We start from the raw sequence: 26489 nt of genomic DNA, 5'->3' as shown, positions 1-26489 counted from the left end.
AGGTTTATTCATGATTTGGGAAGTATGGGCAAAGGTTTGGTTTTAATGTTAGGTTTGAGTGCATGTTTGAGTCAAGGGTTAGTGTCCAATATTTTTTTTTTGGGCGGGGGGGTCGGTTACAAATCAGAGATATTTAGGGACAACAGGGCATATGTATGCAGGTTCTATATGTCGGACATGCGCTTCATCTAACACAATGCGGGGTTTGGTGTGTTGAGGTGCAAAACACAAAGATGGGCACTGCAATGTGGTACTCCTGTTTCTGTGCATGGCAGTATTACACCAATATGAAGTATTTGTGTTTACAGCATCCATCGGATCCTCTACAACCCCCGTCTACAGGAGCTGCACAGTTACTGCTTGGCCTTTGGCACTGTTAGAACTATTGGGTCTCCAAAGCTTAACGGTGGTCCTAGCTTGTTGGATAGCATATCGGTCACAAGGGGGTTGGGGCCTGGCTCAAATTGATATCTAGAAGATATGTTGTCCGAACACCATTCTGCTTCAGAATGTCATCTTTATTCGTCATCCTTTTAGCATGACATGTGAATGGTTCAAATTGACAGACTTTGCACTTCTGTCTGAAATTGGAAGCTCACATTATTTACCATAATGCTAGGATTGTGAATCCCCATTAGTCAGGGTTTTCTTTCACTTCAGCTGACACATATGTGACACCTTAATTGTAGGATGGTGACTGTAGCATTGTGTAAACACGCGATAGAAAGAAAGGCTACATGGTATTGATGTTTGGTTGTGCTGTAGTATTGAGCCATTGTATTCAGGAAGTCCAGTCTGTACATAGAAAGTCATTGTTAGCGTGGCTTCCTTCTGCTTTATAGGGAAATTTTATTTTTGTGTACATTTTGGTGGCCGTAAATAGCCACCAAGCACGGATCAGGTTGTTAATAGGGCCATTCCAACCAAAAGTGATAGCCTGAGCTCCTTAAAGTGTGTATATGTGTGTGAGTGTCATACGCAACTTTTTTTAGGTAGATTTGGGAAGGGTTAACACTTTTTGTCAGTTTATTTTTTGATTTCTGTATCCACAAAGAGTTTATTCCACTCTCCGTGGATTGATGGAGGTTTTAACCTTTCCGCACTCTGAGATTAAAAAGAAAAGATGGATGGTACTTCAAGTATATCTAAAGAAAAACATGTAAGCTTTGGATAGAGTTTGGAAGTTTTAAAACACCTGTTTAGGTTTTTATTGTTCTGTTCCTGTTTTGGGGGCCTCTCTATTTGTCCTGGTGACCATTGTCACTGGGACAGAAAGTGTTGGCAAAACAGAAGCTGAGGGTGGATTTTCAAAGGTGGACAGCTGTTCTGGTGACAACTGTCTAAATGGGATTTCCTTTTCCTTCCTGTTGTGTTTACAGGGACAGGAAGTGATGTTAAATCTCCCAAATGGGAAACAATTTCGGTCACAACTCCACACAATTACCTTTAACACCTGTGATTGGTAAGCCACAGAGGGGAGCAGAGACACGACCACAGCGCTGGGGTCTATGAGACCTGCAGCGCTTGCATCCGGAGCAGCTAGGCAGTACAACAGGAGCTTTACTAAACCCGGTATATAAACTAACTTATTTGCAGAACATAGACGTATTCTTGCATGATGGCGGTTGGCTTTTGAGGAACAGGAATGTTTGGCTGCTGGAAACCTGTTAAACTCATGCGCAGAATTCAGCTTTAGGGCCCATTCACACCACATCCAGATCATCTCCAGACCTGACCAGCTTGTTTCTGGACCCATAATGCATCCTTATGTATCCCTATGCCATTTCTGGCCTCTGTTCACATCGGCCCAGACCAGACCAGAAAAATACTTGGTCTCATTTTGTCTGGTCTGGAATGCATAGAAATGCATCAAAAACACATATCGCATGGAACGCACCTGGAGGCCCATTTTAAGCTAAAAAAAAACACACAGAAAAAGCAAAAAAACACAATCCGGAACATGGTAAAATCGCGGCAAAAACCTAATGCACTGCGTTCCAGATCTGGTCCTGAAAATGGTTTTAACCCAGCTTTAAAGGAGAACTATGGGGTCAGGGCTTTTCCCCATAGTTCTCCTTAGGGTAACGGGAGGATACAAATTAGCGTCCTCCCCTTACCCTAAGCTCAGTATACTGAGACGCCGGAGCGGATCCCGACATCGGTGTCGAGATCCGCCCAGCTGCGTGAGTGACAGCTGGCTCTGCCTATCTAGAGGCAGATCCAGCTGTACCCGCCCCTCCCCCGTCCGTTCCGCAAGTCAGCACTGGCAGATCGGAGCGGTGAGGAGGGAATCCAGCTTACCTCCCGATCTACTGAGCCGACCTGTGACAGTCTCATTGTCACAGGTTGGCTAGAACTATGAGGTGAGTGAAAATCACTCACCTCATAGTTCTCCTTTTAAAGAACAAAACTATCAGCATAGATGCAATAAACGAATAGTAGTGTCAGAAATAAAACTATTTAGTGAACCATTGATCCTGGGATTGGGTACATCAGGATTGGATGGGGATCCTGACGGCGTCCAGCTGCGTATATACAAGCACATCAAGCGCTCTGCTATCCTCTCAGTGTATTCAGACAGTTTAGTCTCCTGGGCATGTTGGGATGGGGTGTGTGATGTGTACTATCCAAACACCGCAGTTATACCGCCAAGAGATTCACTTTTGACCTCGCTGATGTTGTTACTATCTGACTTTGAAGCTTTTGTGCAAGCGCAGTCATTTGTAGCTTTGAGGATATTGTGTGGAGCTTATCCAATACCGCAAGTCATTCACTTCTTCCACAAAGATGCATTTTTTCGTTGGTCTTGTTTTTGTTTCATGCTATTATAAGTGCTGTGGCTTTTAGTGCTTCTTTGCTGTAGCTGTAGACACACACAGGTAATGTTTTTTCATTTCTTTGTTGGAAAGCTGGTGAAAGTATCTGGGTGCAGATGACGGCGGTACTGCTGAATGATACAATGTATAGCTAATTTTTCCTTTGTTGTGGATGCAGATAGGAATCACGACTAACCTCAGTCAGAAACCAGAGATAATTATGGGCGGACATTTTTGTCAGTCGATTTTGATACTCAAACCTCCATATATAACGTGTGTGGTACGTGCATCTGAACATTCAGTCACCATAGCATAGTGGAGGATCGGACAGACACACGTGGGCCATAAGAAAACAAAAAGTCCGCTCTGCTGCCCACTGCTAGTTTCAATAAACTTTGACACCACTGCATGGCCGTTCTTGCATCATTACTGCTGCTGGACATGCAGTCCACTGGCGCGTTTTGCCTTGAATCAGGGTTTAGTTTGAGCCGACGTGCGACAATGAAATTGCCACAAGTCGGCTTGATAGATCGGGAAGTGAGTGAACGCATACCGTCGCTCGCTCACTTCCCGATCATCTCCCTGCAGAGAACCGTGACTGTTAGTCACCGCTCACTGCAGGGATCCTCCCCTCTCCGATTCTCCAGCGGGGAGGGGGCGGGTACAGCTGGCCCTGCTTCTAGATAGGCAGAGCCCGCTGTCACTCACGTCCCAGCTGCGGTGATCTCAATATACTGCGATTTGGACACATTCCATCAAAGAATTAAAGTGTATGAATAGTCAGAGCTTTTTTTCAATTTTGGAAAGAGTAGTGAAGAATAAAAACCCCTGTCTCTGAAGATGTTCTCATTCATCCAGGTCATGGTCTATCTGTAAAAAATAAATCAAGGCAACTGGACTTCCTGTATTTTTCTTGAAGACTTTTCACTGGTGATCTGACTAGCTTTCTCAATTTAGAAATTCATTTCTGAATTGAGAAAGCTAGTCAGATCACCAGTGAAAAGTCTTCAAGAAAAATACAGGAAGTCCAGTTGCCTTGATTTATTTATTTTTTTACAGATAATTAAGAACCCCTGTCAGGTTTTCATCACTGTCTGTCCCCGCTAGGGAGAATCACCGCCTCCTATTTTTCCTGGTGACAGTTTATTTATTTACAGGTATTTCTGTAGCGCTGACAATTTCCACAGCGCTTTTACATGGTGTACATTCAAATCTGTCCCTGCCCTCAAGAAGTTTACAATCTAAGGTCCATATATCACATGCATGCATGCATACATACAGGGCCAATTTAGACAGGAACCAGTTTTTCCCTTCCAGCATGTCTTTGGAGTGTGGGAGGAAACCGGAGTACCCGGAGGAAACCCACGCAAGCACAGGGTCACCATGTAAACTCCTTGCAGAAAGTGACCTGCCTGGGATTCGAACCAGGACCCCTAGTGCTGCAAGGTAGAAGCACTAACCACAGCCACTGTGCTGCCCAGTTATCACTGGTATAGAAAGTAATGGGAAATCCAACATTTTAGACTATCTTCCATTAGAACAGTTGTTCCAGTGACAACAGTCTCAGAGGGGAATGCTCCTCACTTGAGTTCTTCTCACTTCCTATTGGGTCTCTAACACTAGAAGCAATTGAAACCATTGTTGCAGTGACCAGGCAGAAGAATCAATTATCATAGCTGGAGTCCTGCTTTTGCGCAATGTATGGCCAGCTTTAACCTTGTAGAAGATCTGACCCTTGCACTTTATACTTGCCTTTTCCCAGTCCCAAGTGACATGCAGGGTCCTCTTCCTCTTTGGATGTTCTCCTGGTAGTGAACTGTTCTCAGTGAGGCTGACGTGATGTCACAGCCATTCTCTGCATCATTACACTGAATGTAGGGCATCATATGGCCTATGATGCCTTGCATTCACAGTATGCCCCTTAGTCTTCCAGGTTGAGGGACACTACATCCTGGACATCTGTTGCTGGAGAGGAATTACTTCCGGGAACAGTGCCGCAGAGAAAGCAAGTGGTGCAGCGGAGTTTCTTTTTATTTTAAACCCGTGTCGGGGGACAATTTCAAGCAAAGATTGCTTAGAGTTGGGGTTTAAATGTTAATTAAAAAGAAATTGCGATAAGTTAACCAAATTCACTTCAGGATGTAAGCGTGTATCTTTGTATCAAGAATGCTGCAGTAGTAATTCAGACATGGGTTCGTCTTTGCACCTGTATTAAAGGATGTGTTGTGTGCCAAGGTCCCTGCATATAGAGCTCTAGCAATTTCCGAATGGTTTGACACTTCCCCTCAGACTTAATGCAAGTCAGCGCTCATTGATTGCGTCTGCATGTCCTCGGTGAGGTCGCACTGCTGCTCTCGAACACCGATCGATAAGTGCTTGCTGTCATTAACTCTGCCGCGCGGCATCACTTCATTTGGTTAATGTTTCGATTATTAGATATGAGAGGATTACTAGATCACATGGCGCAGCAATGTATAAAATGGGTTTCTTTGTTAGTTGTGGTGGCCTCCATCTCCACGTGTACAGAGATGAATATTCCAGGCACAGGTTCCTAACTGGTGTATCCGAAGCCCCAATGGATATGGGAACCAAATTATGGAGTGTGCAATAATTGCATTATTGGACCTGAAATCAAAGTGGGGAGATCGATCTGATGTGTCAGATGAAATGCGAGTAACGTTACCAGTAACTGTACCACCATTTTATGTTTTGATTACACAAAATCAACAGCAGACATCTCTCGATTTGTAGCTAGCTTAGGATTTGTCTTTGCAAGTCTGACCAATCCAGGAGGCAGCAGGAATTAATTTTTTTAGGAGCCAGCTCCATTGACAGCTAGAGAGAACCTCAAAAGTTAGGCGCCAGCTGTACTCTTTGGAGAATATTGCCTACCTGGCTCCTGGGATTTGTCCAGCCCTGGTCTAATATGGTGAAGGAGGTATGGGGCATTTCGGGCAATCTTTGGGGTTGTGTAATTGTAAATAGGTTAACATCCCTGATCTAGGTTACCTTTAGCCCTCTTTGGGGCTAGAGCAGCCTCCACTTTTTGGGAAGTCTTTCCACAAGCTTCGAGAGGGTGTCTGCTGGAATTTGTGGTTATTTAGCCAAAAGACCATTTGTGAGGTCAGGTACTGATGTTGCATGAGAAGACCTGGCCCGCAGTTAGCATTCCAATTAATCCCAAAGCTGTTTAGTAGGGTTGAGGTCAAGGTTCTATGTAGGCCAATTGAGTTCCTGCACACCAGTCATGCTGGAACAGGAAAGCATCCCAAGCTGTTGCCACAAGGTTGGAAGCACACAGTTGTCTAAAATGACTTTGTATGCTGAAGTATTAATAGTACTCTTGAATTAAAGGTTATTATTGGACAGCTCTTCACTGGACTTATGACCGTATGCAAAATCTTGAGGCACCTCAGTCTAAAATGCTATAGATTTTATGTGGGACCCCACGCAAAATCATACAAAAGTGGGTTCCCCTACGTATTGGCGTGCCCCCTTCAAATTAAGATTTCCCTCTTTCACATCAGGGTCATCTTTTGCATCCGTAGCCCATCTTCCCATCAGAAACTCCACTTTCATATCGGAATTCCCCTTTTACATCAGAAGCCCTCTTCACATCAGTCTTCATTCCCCCCCCTTCACATCACAAATGAAAAGGGAAACCCTCCAGTTGTGTTCGCGCACAGCTGCTTGAAATCACATGTAATGCTCTGTCCATGGGGTGTGTGTGTGTGTGTGTGTGTGTGTGTGTATATATACAGTATGTATGTACTGGTGATGTATAGTTTTGGATTGACTTTTGAAGAGTGTAGGTACTTTTTGTCAGGTTTCTATGGTTATTCACAACCTCATTTAACCTCACTTCCTGTCCGCATTACAGCAGGACAAGCATATTGGGAAGCTGTTGTCACTGGCACAGGAAGACACGCACTCTTTACCTTACTCCTTTTTTTTTGTGTGTGTGCATTTCTTTTTTGCTTGCTTTTTTTGCTTTTGCCTTTTTAAATGTGGCAGTTGTCACTCTCTTGCTCTGTGCCATCCATCAGATACAAAGCCATTGTTGCTGCTCATTGTTGAAATGACCTTTCTCGATATGAAAAAAACCATTGTACAATTCCAAGTTTCTAACTTCTACTTGCTAATCTTATAATTTTGTTATGTCTCTCAGTACCGCTGCAGCCTTTTTTTTTTCTTTTGGCCAAAGTAAAAGGAACACAAATTTACATTTCTATTTAATTTTCTTTGACCTTCTCTTGCTTCGCTTGTGCGGCTGTTGGACTGCACCATCGCATCTCCAGTGCTGTCTCCCGAATGATCTGTGAAATATTGCCTTGCTTCTGATTAATACCTGTGTCTGTACTAGCCCAGGGCTCCCTACTTATTATTTTGTGCGTCTTGTTGCTAGGGCTTAATTTGTGACTGTCAGCCTTGTCTGCCTAATAGCTGCTTCTTGTGTGGACGGTCCATTATTCAGCACCGGTCACAGTGGCTTTGTCTGCCTTTTTAATTGGGAGGCGGTAAGAACAGCCACGCCAAGTTGGCGATAGCGGTTTCTTTTTCCTTGCATAATGTTGGGTTTCCATAACGTGGGCGGGCACTTAAGTCACCCAAAAAAGGCCCATTAATGGCATACAGCATTCAAAGCAAGCCAAACTTTAATTTTATTTAGTTGTATGCATAGGTTTGGGAAGGAAAAGAACCGCAGCCAGGTTTTTTTTTATTGCTGGGTCGGAGATGCATACCCAAGAAAATGATGTCCAAAAAAAGTTTGTACTGATAAAAAGTTCCAGCCCAGTCTGTAAAAACGCATTTCGTAAACTTAAAGGTGCTCCCTTCATCGGGGGTGACACTTTAGAGTAATAATCAAGATTTATCTGATGGAGTTGGGAGTTTGAGATTTTCAATAATAGTATAGGCAATCAGCAGGCTCGCTCCTCAACAGCTACTGGTTGTAGCAATGGCTTTTACTGTTGTTTATAACCCTGTTCTAGGGATTAACCCCAATCTGTGTCTCTGATATAATATCTTGCTAAGTGGGGCGAGGTTAGAACACTAAGTTTTTATTGCCCTGTCTGCTTTCCTGTCCCCCACTCCATTTCATGTCCTGGCATCTCCGGTACAGAAAATGGAGGTACATTTCCCAAGCGAGGACCACAATAAAAACTTGATAAATGTTCTGACTCTTACCCACTCTTTAAAAAAAAAAAAAAAAAAAAAAATTTTTCCCAGGGGTGGGGCTTTGGTATTTTTTTTTTACTCTTTACCCACTTTTTAAAAAAAAAAAAAAAAAAAAAAGATTTTGCCATGAGTTGGGCCTTAGTACTAGAGTGGCTCTTTCATTCTGGTCTTTAGCTATACTTGACTGCCCTGCTAGCTTGAATCTCTGCTGTTTTTGGTGCCCTCATCTTCTGAGTGAGGGAATATAGATACCAATTGTTCCCGGTTTGAAGCATCAGTTCTTGAACAAAATTAGAGATTGTCTTCCTGCTCAGAAAAGCACTTTGTGGCCTTTTTGAAGCCTCTGAGATAAGTGGACCTACTTGCTCTGTCACTGGTTCCTGGGTAGCTTTTAGTTTTTTTGGATTTCATTGCTCTTTTGTTGGTTTTTATTTTGATGTTTTTTTGGGGCCTCATGCAGACTTTACTCCATGTTAGCAGATGTCAGTTGGATTAAGGATTAAGTTGATGAAAGCCCCAGCTGTTCAGCATTTAATAGAAGCTACCCTTTCTTATATATTTTGCAGCCGAATACCTCAGGCCCCATTCCCTGGGATGAAATGTTGAAAATTGTAATTATTACTATTATGTTAATTTCCAATGAAGTGAGAAACAAAAAGAGAAAGCGATTCCTTTAGAAAAGAACTCTTATACTTGCCTATTCCAGCCCCCATTCTTCAGATCGTCACTCTCTTGAAGAGCCATGGCAGCCAAGAATTTCCACCATCCGACACTTTGAATGCCTAGTCCTCCACTACACGATATGTTTTCACTTGCCAACCACTGTGTCCTTGTGGTATCTTTTAGTGACATAGCCGATCTTGTAATGTTTTTCAATATAAATAAATTCAATTGAAATATTTTCTTTTTTTTCTAACTTTATTTTATAAGGGGGCTGATATGTTTTATACAGTTTGACCCTCCGTAGATGCTTTCATAGTATGACCCTTCAGTGATTATTGGTTTGTGTTATTAGGTCATACGTCTTTACTGCACAGGTTATTTAAAGTGACATTCAACTCAGAAGTTAAATCTTAAAAATGCATTCACGTACCTTAACTATTAAAAATTTATCTTTGTGTATCACTCGGCTGTAGATCCTCAAATCATCTCTGAATTGGTGCTGACACTGTCCTTCCTTCTGGAGGGGGGCTACTTTTGTTCCCCATGGTCCCTGTGTATGTTGTAAAGTAGCCACCGCTCCAAGCTCACTCCTGGGATGGACTTCAATCTCAATACAAATTAGTAGGGATGCACCGATACCGGTTTTTCGGTATCGAGTACGAGTTCTGATATTTTTTTTCCGGTACTCCCCAATACCGATACCGGAAGTCCCATTAAGGAAGCCAAGCGGAGTGTAATGACTCGCCACCTGGCTTCCTGATTAGCTGGGAAGCCGTCTCCATGCTCCCTGGTCACCTGGTGACCAAGGAGCATGGTGCTGGCTTTCTGGCCACTCAGGAAGCTGAGCACCGTGTAATGACGCATTGCCCGGCTTCATTAGGTGACGAGGGAGCATGAAGCCAGCTTTCTGGGCAATCAGAAAGCCGGGGGCGTTTAATGACACGCTGCACGGCTTCCTGATACCGGAAGTATTGGACTAGGCATCGGAGCATTTGGGTGAGGTATGAGTACTCGCCCAAATACTCGCCATTGATACTAGTATCGGTGCATCCCTACAAATTGGTGAACTAAATGTGAGATTGTAGTCCATCACAGGAGTGATCTTAGAACGGTGTCTACTTTACAACACACACAGGGACCATGGGGAACAAAAGTAGCCCCCCTCCAGAAGGAAGGACAGTGTCGGCACCAATTCAGAGATGATTTGAGGATCTACAGCCGAGTGATACACAAATAAGATACATTTCTGTTAGTAGTTAAGGAACTTGAATGCATTTTTAGGGTTGAACTCCTGAGTTTAGTGTCACTTCAACATTACATGCTAGTTAAAATTATAGGTCCACTTTAAGTATCCACACCAAAACTAAAATGTATGCTTTTCACTTGGACATGCCCTTTAAGTAAAAACAGCACTTGCCACAGGGAGTGACCCTTTTAATTGTTCAAGCTACCCGAGGGAATTTTGGATGACAACATTGATTGGAAAATGCAATATGTATTTGCCCTCCAGCACTCTCTCACTGTTTATATCTCCCCGGAGAAGAGCATCAATTTATATCCCGGGTCCAGGCTCGAGCTGCCATGTAGTCATGACTCCTCTGCAATATACCCTTTTCAGAGTCTAGTCAGCAGAGCAGGACCGGAGAGAGACTGTAGAAATATTATAAACTGAAAACAGTCAGCCAGAGCCATGTAAAGCTCATTATGAAACCTATTTCAAATTGGCCGTGGATGTGTAGGGCGTCAGGTTCACTTAAGCTATGGGCAGTCCTGACCCTTAATTGCCAGAAAGGCCTATAATTTGTCATTAAGGGGCTTTGATGTGCCGAATATTTGTGCCGTTGCCTGTGGGCACTGCTGAAATTCTTTGCATGTAAAAGACAAGGAGGGGCGACCTCCCTTTAGGCCCCCGTGTGTGAAAAAAACAAGGGAATGTGCTCTGAAATATACAACTTGTATATCAGCCAGAGAACATTTGTCTTTATTTAAAAAAAAAACAAAAGAAACTCTCTCAGAGCCCAACTCCTCAGCTGTCCTATTCCAGGAAGATTCCAATTTGATCTGTTGGCATCAGATGTCTGAAATTAGACAGTTGTATTATATGAAAACGTCACATTTAAAGCTCAACTCTGGGAAACATAAATATTGTTTAAATATAAGAGCTGTGTCTATTTTTCTTTGAATCTTGGTTAGCTTTGTGTAGTACTTGTGTATTTCTTTCATATCTCAGCTTCCTGTAATAAAGACCAGCCGCTGCTGCTCTCCTTGTGCAGGGTGGCCGGTCTGGTCTCCGCCGCCTCCTGCAATAAAGACTGATCACTGAGGCTCTCTCTTATTGTGCAGGGAGCCCAGTCTTGTCTCTGCCCCCTCCTGTAATATAGACCGGTCACTGCTGCTCTCTCTTCTTGTGCAGGGTGACTGGTCTTGTCTCCGCCACCTCCTGTAATAAAGACCGGTCACTGAGCCTCGTTTCTTGTGCAGGGTGACTGTTCTTGTCTCTGCCCCTCCTGTAATAAAGACGGGTCACTGAGGCTCTCCTTGTGCAGGGAGCCCGGTCTTGTCTCCGCCCCCTCCTGTAGTTTTCTGCAGGCAGACTGTAATGGGTAGGGTCTGCTGGATCCCTCCCTCATTGCACAGACTATGTACAGCACAGTAGTGATGTCACCGCTACATTTTCAAGGTGGTGAATGCATTTTCAAAGGTTTTTGGTGCACACAGAGTGGATTTATATCCTTCTTGGCTATTGAGGATTAAATTAACGTTATTTTGTGCCCAGAGTTCAGTTTTAAAAGAAACCCCTATCAGAATACAAATGTGGGAGCTTCCATTACTAAGGCAATCTGAGTGTCAAAGGTCTCCTAAATTTCCTCTCACAGGCAGTCCCCCAGCTCCTAAGTGTACAGTTGATAAAGTAAAGCAATTAAAATTGCATGTGACCTCTGACCCTCTGATACTCCAGCTAAAGTTACTGGTTCGGATAAACTGCATATAGCTATGACATCTACATCTTTAATAAGTAAGCCAGCACATGGAATGTTCAGATTCCGGCCTTGCAGTTCAGTAGTATCCAATGCACAGTACACAATGCTGTGATTTGTGAGTGGAGTGACTTGTCCGTCTGCGGCTTGTTTCATGTCATTTGCAGCGAGCAAATGTTTGCCTTGGAGTTCCTGGTAAATGATCATAACAGAACTGATAAATGGGTTCTTTTGACACCTTTTTAGATCACACCGGTTGTTTGAAACATTGTCTTAACCCTTGCATTGGGGCTACCCCACATTGCAAGGGTTAACTGCTCATTTTGGTCTAGCTGCAAAAATAAAAAAGTTATACTCACCCGATCCTCAGAACCAGTTTGTTCTTAGACCAGTCCTTTCCACCTTTCTCCTCCTCCTCCACTGCAGTGATGGTATGGCCCCCTGCATCCTCCCGTTCTATACACACTGTATAGAAAGTGATGACTCTGGGACGTTAGACCGCTGGGGCAGAGGAGGAGCAAGGCGGAATGGACCGTTCTAACAGCATGTCGGCTCTGAGGATCGGTTAAGTATAACTTTATTTGCACCCCTAGACAAAAATGAGCACTTAACCCTTGCAGTGCGGAGGTAGCCCCACTGTAAGGGTTAAGAAAATGTTTCTCTGGAGTTCTTCTTTAAGCCAGCTATACACTGGGCCAATTTTGGAGGGTGCTTGATGAACTTGCCGAAATTTACTCAGAGGGTGGCCCTTTCTGCCAGCTCCCATCCGACCTCCTTCATTTCGAAAGTTAAAGAACCTGGGCAGGAACTCGTCGGCCGAACAATTGCTTCATCCAGTCAGATGCAGGCACTGTTCAGGTATTCTGGTGGGGCCAACAGTCCCAATATAATAACATAGCTGCAATGTGATATATTGCAGGATACCAGTCCTCAGATGTGGTGACTGAATTTAGTTTTATTTTTTCAGATTTTTCCCTTTTTTTTTTTACGTGATAATCCTACACATAATGGTGGCACTAATCCATAGTATGTGATAATCCTACACATAAGACCCTTCCTGTCCCGGCATGTCTACACTTATCACTTATTTCTTCATTGTATCTATGGAGGCGGACTTACAACATGTCTGCCTTTGTTCATCTCCATTACATGATGGATGGATGGGACTAGCAGTTTACACAGTGAAGATTCTGCTTAACTTGCCTTAAAGGAGAACTATGAGGTGAGTGCTTTTCACTCACCTCATAGTTCTAGCCGACCTGTGACAATGAGACTGTCACAGGTCGGCTCACTAGAACGGGAGGTGAGCGAACACATACCGGCGTTCGCTCACCTCTGGATCCTGTCACAGCACTCTGCCGTGACAGGGGAGTGGCTGGATTCCCCCCTCCCCGCTCCGATCCACCAGCGCTGACTGGCGGAACGGACAGGGGAGGGGGCGGGTACAGCTGGCTCTGCCTCTAGATAGGCAGAGCCAGCTGTCACTCACGCAGTCGGCGGATCCAGACATAATTGTCGGGATCCGCTTCAGCTGTGGCGTCTCAGTATACCGCGAGCAGTAGCTTGCGGTATACTGTGGCGTCTCAGTGCGGTATACTGAGCTTAGGGTGACCGGAGGACGCTAGGTTGTGTCCTCCCGTTACCCTATGGAGAACTATGGGGAAAAGCCTTAACCCCATAGTTCTCCTTTTAAATAATGTCTCTTGATCCAATCATCTTCTTTCCGGTAGTTTTCCGGAGTCCCCCCAGCGCTGGTGCCGGTCTCTGATCCAGCGCTGACTGCTGTGTCTTCTGTGTCCCACGGTGTCTGTCCGTGTATTGACTTATCATTGCGTCTCACCTCTTCTCCTGGCCCATGATCTTCACGGCCGCTTGAGGATCTTCAGATCGGAGCGAGCGGCGGAGATGCAGGTAAGTAATTACCTATTTGGTAACTTTTTAATGTGTTTGCATATATCTACTGCTTGCTAGCAGTAGATGTATGCAACACAAAAAAAAAAGTGTTTAGCTCTATTTAAGGGAATCTGCTGACAGGAGTAGACAGCGGAGAATCCTAATCAGACACATGCTGCTCCTTTAGGCCCCATTCACACCTGACCGTTTTGTAGCGCGTTCTACGCTCGACGAACGCTCTACAAAACGGTCCAAAATATCAATAGCATTACAGTCAATGGTCTCGTTCCCACTTGTCCGTATTTCCGCCCGTCCCGAACGCACTACAAAACGGCCCACGCCTGAAAAGGTCCCGGGACTACTTTGGGCCGTTTTGTAGGGCATTTTCCATTTGGATACTGCCAAGTAGCCTTTGGAATCGCGCGACGGTCGCCCGACTTTTTTACCTCGAATCGCGGTAAAAAACCGCGTGACGGTCGCGCGACAGACGCGCATATTACAATACGCCTTGGTGTGAATGGGGCCTTAGTGCCCAGTCACAGGCTGGTGGGAAGGGAGGTGACCTTAGCTGCGTTGCTTAACTTCAGTAGACATAAGTCGGGGGACACCAGGCTTGCTGTGTTGCCTGGCCGGGCTGTGTAAATCTCAAGAATGGATGTGAAGAAAAGACAAGGCCTATATGCTGGATGTCCAGTACACGAAGATCTTCCAAAGAAATTTAAACTTTATTCCACATGCATCTATACAAAGAACAACCGCGGTTAAAGTTTGAATTTCTTTGGAAGATCTTCGTGTGCTGGTTCTACAGTTTTTGAGCCCATTACTCCAGAAGAGAGCCACCCGTGCACCGAGTGTGGATTGTAGGGGGGAGCTGTGCGCTGCGTGCTTTCAGTTTATATGCTGTATGGAATTATTTACCTGGAGCTCCACTTTACTTGAACCTGCCAGGCTGCTAGCATTTTTTAGAAGGACTTAAACAATGTTGAAGTTTCTCCGAGTACAAGCTTTCTATAAGCACTTTGTAGTATTGTCATATTTTTAGAATTTCCTCCTGTCCACGTCCAGATGTAATGCTCTGGCTTGTCACACCGCCGTTCTGTATTCTAATCACTTTCCTGTAATTCTGTTGGTAAAATATCTAATTAGTGTTTGCAGACTGAATCACTCTCACTTCTCGCACCTTTTTTTTTTCTTTTCTCTTTTTTTCATCGTTCTGTTCTCTTTATAATCATCTTGATTTGTTATTTGTACAAATCCACGAATCACAGAGAAGTAATTGGCCAATAATTTATGATGAGTGTACACAATTGTAACATTAACCATCCAAACCGGTTCTGCTCAGACAGGAAGCCGGTATACGCTTAGGACATTGTCCTGAGTCAGCAAAGGATTTTGGGTAATGGCACGATGCCAGTGAGTTTTACAGTCTTTTTAACGAGCCTGACAGAGGCGGGAGAAATTTAAAGGGCCAGCAAGGTAAAGGGTTAGCCCATGGAAAAATTATATTTTAGTTTCTGGCAGATTCTGGGGAGTTAAACAGATCCTGTTATGTTATAACATTTCTTAATCCAAGGAAATACCTTTAAGGAAGAAGGTACATACTTACCTTCCCTGCTGTCAATGTCCCTCATCTCTGCTCCAATGCAGAGAACTGGTCCTGCAAAGTCTGCCTGGAAACCTAAAGTTCCCAGGATGCCAATTTCCATGGTCTACTGCAATTCCCACTGGTTGTTCCCTGTGACCTCATGCCATATCTTAGAGGAGGGGGCCATAGAGATATGTCACTGCTTTATCCTTCAGTGACCAGTGGAACCATTGAGAACTGTGAGCGACCAAAGAGATGAAGTGTCACTACTTTATTCTACAGTGATCAGTGGAACCAGTCCAGTGAGGGACCATAGAGATCAGCCCTCTCAGAAGTGTCAATACTTTATCCTACAGTGACCAGTGGGACCGTTGAGAACCGTGGGGGATCATAGAGATCAGCAATCCCAGAAGTGTCACTACTTAATCCTACAGTGACCAGTGGAACCAGTCCTGTGAGGGACCATAGAGATCAGCACTCTCAGCAGTATCATTACTTTATCGTACAGTGACCAGTGGAACAACTGAGAACTGTGGGGTCCATAAAGATCAACAATCCAAAACCTGTCACTACTTTATCCTACAGTGACCAATGGAACCAGTCCAGTGACAGTTGTGAGGGACCATAGACACTTACACTCTCCAGAAATGTCACTACTTTATCCTACAGTGGCCAGTGGAACCATTGTGAACTATCTGTTACCATACCAACAATCACAGACATTTCACTACTTTATCCTAAAGTGACCAGTGGAACCAGTTCATTGAAAGCTGTAATGGACCATAGATATTATCAATCTCAGAAGTGTCACTACTTTATCCTACAGTGGAACCATAAAAAGCAATGGGGAACGATAGACATCAGTACTTCCAGAATGTTGGTTTCAAATGGACCTCAGGGGGCCATTTATCTGCAGCGGAGTAGCATTGAAAAGGTGGTTTCCTGCTGGTGGCAGGAAAGGTAAAGTTTTTAACATAACGAATCTCTATATAGACGCAGACTATATTGATGTGGTATCTGTATTTGGTACGTCCTGGATCTGCACAATTCCTTTGGCCTCTAAGTGGCGCTCACTCACCCTGTTGGATTTTTATTTTATGATGGAGAACAGGAGGAGCTGAAACGCACAACGTTCCCAGGTTACCAGAACCAGAATCGGGAATGGTGGCAGGGAGATCTCGCTGTTGGGGTATCCAACACATATATGGATCCAGAGGATGACTTGACCCTCCAGGGTCCACCTTTGAAAAAATATCAATTTTGTGTGGACTAACCCTTTAATACTAGACCTATACAAGCGCATCATTCTTGTTTTCATTTTCCTTGCAAAGGGAATGCTTTTTTTTTTTTTTTTAATATGGAACTTTGTTTTTTGTATAAGCAAAGCTAACAATCTTTGAAGACAGAGATATGGGAGCTGCCATTTCTGACATTAAAGGTGCAATTTCTGGGGCTGTCATCATGATCCAGGGATTATCACCCTGTGAGGCACTCTCCTCAAACAAGCATGGGCCTTGAAAGGTCTGCCTTGCTGATTTGCATTGTATACATCGTCCGGTTTTGTAATTATTCCTATCCCTTTTTGTTTTGCAGTGCTGCTAAGGGAAGAGGTGTCGCAACTGCAGGATGAGGTCCACTTGCTCCGACAAATGAAGGAAATGTTAGCAAAAGACCTGGAAGAGTCACATGACAGCCGGTCGGCAGAAGTTTTGTCTGTTACGGAGCTGAAGGTGCAACTGGTGCAGAAAGAGCAAGAGTTGGCGAGGGCAAAGGAGTCATTACAAGGTGAAGTGTCTTGTGTGCTCCTCAGTGAGCCTGCTCTGTAACAATGCATGGGCTGTCAAGATTGACATATAGTGGTACCAGGCTTCGCTAAATTTAATTTGGATCTCAAAAATGATCATTTAAACCATTTACCACATTCCCTAATGTTCCTACATACATCTACATCTAGTGGCTGTAACCATAGCCCACAGAGGGGGTCCGGCATGCAATAATTCTGGGAGATTGCTGATGTTGAGGAATTTTCAGTCACCATAGCCCTGCAACAGAGATCAACGCTAAGGGTGGAGGGACAAGTTAACTGTATAGCAACCTGCCTGCAGGAAGGCCAAGTCCACTTTTTGGACTATGTCTCTAATGTTTTGGGTGTAACATGGTTGAATACCCCATCCCCAAAATCCACACTGCCTCCCCCTTGCAGGATGCATCTTCCTGGTGAATCCACAGTTTGGTAATGTGGCTGTGTGTGGCTCTGCCTCCATCAAGGTGTGGGAACAATGAATGGAAAATGCGGTAGTGTGACTGTGCAAAGCTTGGCATGAATACCTCCCCCTGATCGGTGGTTCTGTACCGACCTGAGGTTGGGGGAATACATTGCAAGAACAATGACTGTGACAAAACACTGATCATAGGTGCAATGCCCTGCAGGCTTCATTGCAAGAAAGCAGTAAATGAACATTGATTATAAGTTCAATTTTGCTGCATTTACTTTATTTTTTTTGCAAAAAGGTGGAGTCACCCTTTTAACAATATAGGCAACACTCGAATTCTGTTTGCAGACATTGTTCATCCTCAACAGAACTCCCATTTTTTTTAACCTTAGTGTTTAGCCAATTGATGGCCATTTTTTCTTTTTAATTTTGCATCGGATTCGCCGCTTTCGAAGCTCAACTGTAGTTTAGCAACAGTTGGAGACCCAGCTGCTGCCTGCAATTACTTACATTCTCATGACTGTCATTTGCACATTATGGTATTAGTGCAGCCATTTTAAAATCATAAGTCATAATCTGACTGCCCGTGAAGGGATCATGTGACTCTTCACCTCCGTGTGAACTGGATTTCCCATGAGCCTCAGCAAAGATTTGGCTGCTGTGTAAAATCCGGGTTCCCACTGCTGTGTAGCACTTTGCATGCAGAGCCTAAGCTGTCGCTATTGTAGAAGCTCATGGTGAACAGGTGCACAGGATGTGCAATGAATACCCTGGAGGCAGCTATTGAATTGGAGCTTGGAACAATAGTGTCACACACACTCGAGAGGTAGCATTCATTACTAATGCACTTCATGATATTGCAGCGTGGTGAAGTGAATACGTGCAGCTTCCAGGTTGATTGCGAATGCCATAAAGTGTTATGACTGGCCCCACCGCAGCTATAACAGTTGTAGAACACCCCTGTACGTTGTAAGAATGCAATTACAAGGTTATGTGATGATGATAGGCTTTGGAACCTTTTTTTCCCCAAATTGTATTTGTGAAGGCCAATGATCATCTAGTCCGAGGCTAACACTAAAGCTACGCAAGCTACAAAGCCTATCCCCAGTGAAAAAAAAAACTACCTTTGCAGTGGGACTGCCTCTGCACTAGAAGGGATAACTGCTCGATTTTGTATAGGGGTTCTGTAAGGGACTTTTTCGTACCTGATCCTACGGGCTCCAAGACTGGCATCTGCAGCCTCTTACCCAACTGCCCTCCGGCCATTGGGGGCCCACTGATGTCATCATATCTAGTGCAGGGCTTATAGCCCTGCTTTATACAAGGGGAGGCCAATAAGTTCTTACCCTCACCATGATCTGGATGTGCTAGGGATCTGACATTTTGCAGGTTTCTAGGTGGATATCTTAGTAATATGCATGCCATTTTTGTTTTTGTAGGTCGTGGTAAATTCTAGTTCAAGCCAAGAGAAATGGAGTAGGTGTCATGCCGGACAAAGTTGAATACCGAGCTCAACTTTCGCCACCACACTTGGTTCTGTGGCAGTTGACGGGCGACCTTCCTTCCCTTGGGTCATCCTGTATATTTGTGCGACCACACTGGAATTCTCTCTTCCATCGTCTGACAGTCTCATAATGGACAATACTCTCTATACACAGCTGACCTCTCTTCATGGATTATTTGGGCAGATTTCCCTTGAAGATGAAGGAACCTAATCACGGCTCGGTATTCAACCATATCTGGCATGACACCTACTCCATTTCTCTTGGCTCTAACTATAATTCACCACGACCCACAAAAAAATTGGCATGCATATTACTAAGAAATCCACCTATAAACCTGCAAAATTTCAGAACCCTAGCACATCTAGATCATGGTGAGGGTAAGAACTTATTGGCCTCCCCTCGTATGTAAGGACAGTCCACAAGCCAGAGCGGAGTGGAGATAGGTGAGTGACTACTGCTGGGGGAGTTGGGGCCAGGTAAGTAAAAGACCTTTACACAATACCCCCAGACATAAACCAGCAGTTAGCCCCCAGATAGGCTTTGAAAAGCCTAGGCAAAATAAAATGGAAACAAATATTTACTAAGAACATCTCTCCAACACGAGCACATTTCCCTGTTTTATTCCTTTAAAAAATGCTTCAAGTACAGAAAATTACATGTTGATCTTCCAGAAATCCAGTGTGCTCCTAACTTCCTGTTTGGGCTGTCCCTGCGGGACGGAAATACCAAAGAGTGTTGTTAGCCCTGCCTGCTAGTCTACAGAACTCTGCCTGTGTCCCATTTTTAACATGTATACATTAAGTTATTTCCAAGCAAGACAGTGCTGAATTCTAGAGCCTGCCCATGCACTGTGTGTAGGAAAAGGGCTCGTGGGAGATTTAACTCTGGGGGACAAGCCTACATCATTAGGAACTCAGCTTCCAGCAGCTGCCCCTGCAAGAATTTTACAAGCCTGATGATGATGTCAAAGGGAGTAATAAACTTTTTCTCACTGCAGAAACAAGGGAAAAGCAAAATAAATACTGTTGTTATATGCTCGGGGGTTACGAAGGGTTTGAGGGTAAATTTGGAGACTGTCTGGAAATACAGTTTAAATAATAAGTGCATTTTTAGACAAGGTGCACTTATGACAATTGCCCTTCTCTCCTCACCCAAACATTCCCACTATTGCCCTCTGCTGCAGATTTATATTTATTGAGATGAGGGCCGCTGCTCCGCTGTTTGTTGACATTCAGCACTTCAAGTCTTCCTCTCCTGGCCACACATGTCTTCCGCGAAGGAGATGGCCCCATAGAAGTCTATGGGGCTGTAATGTGCAACTGCGGCCAGCAGAGGGAGCATTGTGGCACTGGATGTAAACAAAATTCTGGATCTTGGTAAGTACAGATCTGTGGGAGGGGGGATTCATAAGTCCTTTTGGTTGTAGAGTGCATTTATCTCTTATGCTCCTGCTGCTCAGTGATTTAACCACTTGCTGGTAGTCACTTCGTTTGGCTAGACACAGGAGATTTTTAGTAGCTCCTTCCTGCCAATAAAATTGTTAACGACTAATCTCACAGAGTAGAAGTTGATCACTAAACAAATGGAACAAGTGGCTCCCGATGGAGTAGGCTAGGAGAGCAGCTAGTAGCAACATCTTGTAGTCCTCATTTTCACATGATTGGAGCTTTGTGCTATTGAGCTACTACAAATCTCCTGTGTAGCACTGGGCTAATGATGTAACATCCAGCAAGTGGTTAAATCTCTCAAAAGCAAGAGATTAATATTACCTGTGTAGTTTAGCTCTTAAACTGTTTTCCCCAGTGTGATATGCTGTATTAAAAATAGAGTTCTTTAGGGATTTTGCTCCACGCTAACTCGATAGCATCACATAGTCAACCAAGATTTATTGGCCGCACATTGATTCTATAAAGCTGAACTCCAGGCACATGGTAAGATGAAATAAACAATGACTCCAGTTATGTATTTAACAAACATTAAATTTATTTTTAATTGAAAGTAATGTAAATACTTGAATTTCATCACAACCTCTGATTTAAGACAGCAGCACCCTAACTTGGAAAGGGACAGGCAGCATTTAGGGCCAGTTATATGTCCTGCATGCACATGTGCTGACAACGAACATGCCGACTGGAGGAGAGAGTAGAAGGATGACCTTAGTAATATGTTGCTACTTCTTTTCTGTCCAGTTACAGTGTGGGAGTGGGAAGGGGGCCTGGTATTGCCTAACTGCAGTAGAGAATAGTCAGGTCACAAGAGTGGTGATGTTATTTGGTAAGGCTGTTAAATTCCTGAACTGGATGCACAGAAATGCAAATCATTTGGTAGGTAAAACTGCTCCCATGTGGTATCCGGGTGTGTGTTTAGTGGTTTAAAGAAGAATTCTTAAAGAAAAGGAAAATAAGTTATACTCACCTGAACCTCAGAACCTGTCTCTTTCTCCGCTCCAACGATGGAATGTGCCTCCGAGTCTTCACTTTCTATACACTGTATGCAACTTGATGACTCACAGAACCTTAGACCGCTGGAGCGGAGGGGGAGCAAGGCGGCAGGGACCGGTCTAAGGCCTTGTTCACACCAGACACAGTGCGTTCCGGCCCGATTCTGGCCAGAACACACTGCATCGCATTGCGGCCGGCTCACTATGTTGGGGGGCAGGAGGGGGAGTGACGGTCCATTGAAGTGAATGGCACCGTAGCCACGCCCTTCCGCCGAATGCGATCAGCCGCACGGGATCGCAAGGCACATTATGCCTGCGGTCCGGTCCGAACAAAATAGTGCATTTTGTGAGTGTGGCCTAAGAACAAGCCAGCTCTGATTATTTTAGCACCTAGACAATAATGAGCACTTAAACCCTTGCAGTTTATGTTTAGGTTTAAGTTGACCTTTAACCTTTTCATCTCATCTCAAAGGTGCTATAGTGGATGAAGACCTTCTGACCACTATCTGAATGTCATGGCGGAAATTGAGATCTGCCCGAGTGGGCAATGTTTGTGCAGCCATCAGTTGTCCAATACTAGTAGACTCCAGCTCCTTTTTCTGTCCTTAACAGGCAGGAATGGAACCCTTTTTTTGTGTCTGCTGCAGGTCCTCTTGCACATTTAGAGATGCCATTGTGCACAAGATTTTTTGGCAGCCAGATCAGCTATACACAATCAGCCACTGGCTAATGTCTAGACTCCATAGACAGCTTAGTATTGAATCAAACTACTGAACCTCTTGACCATGTCTGAATGCGTTATGTATTAAATTGCAGCCACTTAAGTAGCTGTTTAGCTATTAATGATCAGTTGTGTCCACTAAATTGGTTGTGTGTAGGACATTTTTTACTGGTTTTATAGGGGATCTATAAAGTTTAGACCCAGTTTTTTATTTTTATTTTTTCCCATAGCAGGATTGGTTAGCCAGCACAGCCATGCCTGTTTGCCTTCTGGTTCCATTTATCTAATTCAAATCCTGGACTAAGCCATCTGATAAGGGATGAGTCACTGCTGGTGTCATCAACTTCTTTGTGCAAATTGAAGCTTGAGCTACAAAGCCTGTAAACAAAAGGCTTTTTTAACAGGCATGTTAAATAGAGCCCAAACCCCCACCTACTGGCTCAAAAACAAAGTGCTGTACATTAATGTGCAATATTTCACATTTACTTGGCCAAAATATATATTTTATTTTTTTCACCCACGACTAAAACAAAGAACAAGGGTCCAAAACCACAACACATTCTTTTTAGGGGTTTTTTAGCAAGTATATACCAGGAAGAGACGTCCGCACGCTGGGACTGTCACTTGTGAGCTCCCAGACCATGTATATTTCAGGGCTGCTCGTCCCTGAAGGTCTGGCAGTACAAAGTAATAGAGCTGATGCAGCTGTGCGAAGTAAAGAAGCGGGGAAGTGAAAGTACTGCTTTCATTGCATTGAACAAGACAGCTGAGAGGAATCTGAATTACCGCACAGTGTCTAGAAAGAATTGCATTGAGCTGATTCTTCCTGACTTTGAAAATATATTGCAGATCCAGTTTAATTGGCTCCAGTGAGGATGAAATCACCAATGCAATTGCATAATGAAATACATGTTCTTTTTTTGTTTGTCTTTATTGTGAACTGCAGTGGTATCCATCTTCCCAATGTATTGCCTATGAGGGCATTAGCAGGATGGATTTTAAAGCTCACAATTAAGTAAAACTCTGTTTTGTTATTTTGTCCTCATATTGCCTTTTTTTTCCTTCTCACTCTTTCTAAGATGTGATTGTCCTAACAATATACCCTGAAAGTGCCACATAACAGAGAAGGATATGTGACCTCATTGGGGGGGCATTTTAGTGTAGGTTTGACTCAACAGTTTTCTTAAGATTTCTTTATTTGAAGATACAGAGGAGACCAGAGTAACGGAGATACCCCAACCACTGGGTGGTGGGTCATTTTTGCAGTGTAGGCTTGGCTCAACAGTTTGAGATTTATTTTTATGTAGATCTAGAGGTGACCAGAATAATAGCAGATACCCCAACCACTGACGGGAGAGGGAAATAATTTTGTGGTGTAGGCTTGGCTCAACCCTTTATATGAAGATAAAGCTAAGGTCAGCATAATAGGAGATACCCCAACCACGGGGGTTTGGACAGTTTTGCAGTATAGGCTTGGATTAACAGTTTGGGGTTCATTCCTTATATGAAGATACGGAGGAGACCAGAGTAATAGGTGATATCCCAACCACTGGGAGGTGGAGCATTTTTGTAGAGTTGGCTTAGCTCAATAGTTTGGGATGCCTTAATATGAAGATACAGAGGATACCAGAATAATCGCAGGGGAGGGGGAAGATTTTCACAGTATTGGCTTGGCTCAACACTTTGGGATTGCTTTATATGAAAATAAAGAGGAGGTGGGAGTAATAGGAGATACCCCAACCACTGGGGGTGGGTCGATCTCGCAGCGTAGGCTTGAATTAACAGTTTGGAGTTCCTTTTATATGAAGATACAGAGGAGACCAGAGTCATATGAGATATCCCCATAGGGGATTTTTGCAGTGTAGACTCCTATGACTCTGGTCTCCTCTGTATCTGCATATAATGGAACCCTGAAATATTGAACCAAGCCTACACTGGGATATTGCCCCACCCTCAGTGGTTGGGGTATGACCTATTACTCTGACCTCCTCTGTATCTTATATAAAGCAATGCCATTCTTCTTTAAATAAAAGAGAGGAGCTTAATTGGTGGCTGTCAGAAGCTTTGCACCTTCAGGACCATTGTATATATGCCATTTTGGCTTCTTTATTGGAGGTATTCAAGGTCCCTGACATGAAAAAAGTGTCGTATAACCGCTCGAATGTTTTATGCTGAATGAGGCTCTCACTTGTTAAAAGTGCAGCTTGTAAAACCAGGCACTTTAGTACATCTGCTGTGTATTTGGTGTATACATTCTTCTGCACTAAACAGAGAAAGCAAGAAAATGATTTCAGGTCAAGATGCCTTTAAGAAACCACATCCTGTTGGCGTGATATCACAACATGGTGTTAATCCCGCGTCGTATTTTGTTCAGCAGAATGCATGTTATGAATACCCTCTATGACATATCTGTTTTTTTCTGCACTCGGTCTGTTTCTTTTTGCACAAACTTGTTTTTTTAATAGTTTTCACTGCAGACTGCATGAACAATATATAAACACATTCCGTAATTTTATCATAATTCTAGAACTGGAATGTAGGTGCATGTTAAGACTGGATCTTGGCTAAAATAATTTCAAAGAAACTATAAAACTTCAGTTCTCCTTTTTGATAACAGTCATAAGGGCTGGAATTTTATTTAGAAAAATAGTTTACTTAAAAGGCCTTTTAACATATACATGTTTCCAATCTCTTAAAAACACATCTAGGTAGTTAAGATAAGGATGTGTTTGTGCGTAGGACTTGGGGTGTTCTGCCATAACTTGCTTAAATGGATATCTTATTTGAAGATGAAAGTGTGTGTATACTTTTTTTCCGTTTCTGATAGAGTAGGGAAGGGTTAAAACTAGGGATGCACCGATACCGGCTTTTCGGTATCGAGTAAGAGTACCGATATTTATATCTCTCTACTCGCCAATACCGGTATTTCCGCTAGCATGGGGCCGCTTCCCAGGCAATCAGGAAGGTGGGCGGCATGTCATGACCCGCCACCCAGCTTCTTGACTGCTCAGGAAGCCAGCTCGATGCTGTTTGGCCGGCTCCATGGTGATTGGCTGGAAAGCTGATTTCCCAGCCATTCAGCATTGAGCCGGCTTACAGGCCAAACAGGAACCTGGGAGGTGGGCCGTTACCCACTGCCTGGCTTCCTGATTGGCCGGAAAGCCGCATTCTCGGCCAATCAGCAATCGAGCGGGGCAACCAGGGAGCCGTGCAGCGAGTCATTACTTGCCGCCTAGCTTCATGATTAGCTGGGAAGCCAGCTTCATGTTCCCCTGTGGCACTGCTGGTCAGAGGAAATCTCCCTCTGTCCGGAAGATCTGCTATCAGGGAAGGTATCAAAGCATTTGGACGAGTACTTGCCTAAATACTCGGTATCGGCACCGATTGTAGTATCGGTGCATCCCCAATTAAAACTCTTAAGATTATTTTTAGTTAGTGAGATTTTCCTTCAACTCTGTTTATAGATAAGGAACAGAAAGCAAGTGTGAATCTCTACAAAGTGGAACAATTTCTGTCTTGGAGAGTTGTCCCCTGAACAAGTGTTCCTGTTGGAAGATTTCCCCTCTGTTCTTGTTTTTGGGACATCCCAATTTTGGATATTCCATAATTTTCTGTTTTGGTTACAATAGCCAACAGGACGAATAGATGGGTTGAATCGCCCTGTAGGAACACAGATGGCAATAACAACTTGACAGAAGTTCTAACTCTTTCCCGCTCTACCCATAAAACCCAAAACCTTTCGCCATACATAAATTTGATGGGTAGATACACAGTTGTACTACATATGTGTGAACATTGCAGAAAGGTTAATGGACCCCTGTGCAGACCATTCTGGACCTACACAATATTGCCTGATCCCAAAATCACCCAAGACTAGCACTGGACAATGAAAGAACCAAACACATTGATGAGGTCATGTTTGTGTACCCTTCAGTAAATACAGTAGAGCCCCAGTTGTTGGCTCAGGGTGCTGCCCATCCCTTGTCTTCGGTGCGAGTGCTGCCATGTAGAGGATTCCTAGAGATGTGAAAACTGAATCAAATACATAAGGCAGGTCTGGCTAAGAATACACATAATGGAAGGAGCATCTGTGGGGTACGATCATGTGTTTTTGGCCCCAACAGACTTCAATGGAATGGACTTAACTTGGAATGATATAAAACAGCTGATCATTTATTGCTATTGCAAATTTTTAGTTCTCGCAGACCTTTTAAAAAAATAAAAAAAGACTGATTGGGTGAGACAGAAATTGGGCAGCATCTATGGAAATATCTGTAAAAAAATAAATAAATCAAGGCAACTGGACTTTCTTGTCATCCAACTAGCTTTCTCAATTCTGAATTGAGAAAGCTAGTCAGATGACCAGCAAAATGTCTTCAAACAAAAATACAACAAGGCCTTGATTTATTTTTTACAGATATACCATGACCTGGATGAATGAGAAACTTCACAGACATCTATGGAAATGGTTTATAGGACTTTGCTGTGTTCTACATC

The 26489-nt window shown here is 43.7% G+C and overlaps 1 protein-coding gene across 3 annotated transcripts in view; it reads left to right on the top strand.

Annotated features, from left to right (window-relative positions):
• KAZN (kazrin, periplakin interacting protein) overlaps positions 1-26489 on the top strand; it is a 383508-nt gene that overhangs the window by 308303 nt on the left and 48716 nt on the right. For all 3 annotated transcript variants that reach the window (XM_018552658.1, XM_018552659.1, XM_018552661.1), the window contains one exon: positions 16707-16898. In XM_018552658.1, coding sequence (XP_018408160.1) covers positions 16707-16898 — 192 coding nt within the window. The remainder of the gene's footprint in view (positions 1-16706; positions 16899-26489) is intronic.

Source organism: Nanorana parkeri, unplaced genomic scaffold (assembly GCF_000935625.1).
Source record: "Nanorana parkeri isolate BGI_ZX_2015 unplaced genomic scaffold, ASM93562v1 scaffold94, whole genome shotgun sequence".
Taxonomy (NCBI): domain Eukaryota; kingdom Metazoa; phylum Chordata; class Amphibia; order Anura; family Dicroglossidae; genus Nanorana; species Nanorana parkeri.
Note: the sequence above shows the minus strand (reverse complement) of the source record. Positions and strands in the feature narration are given on the sequence as shown.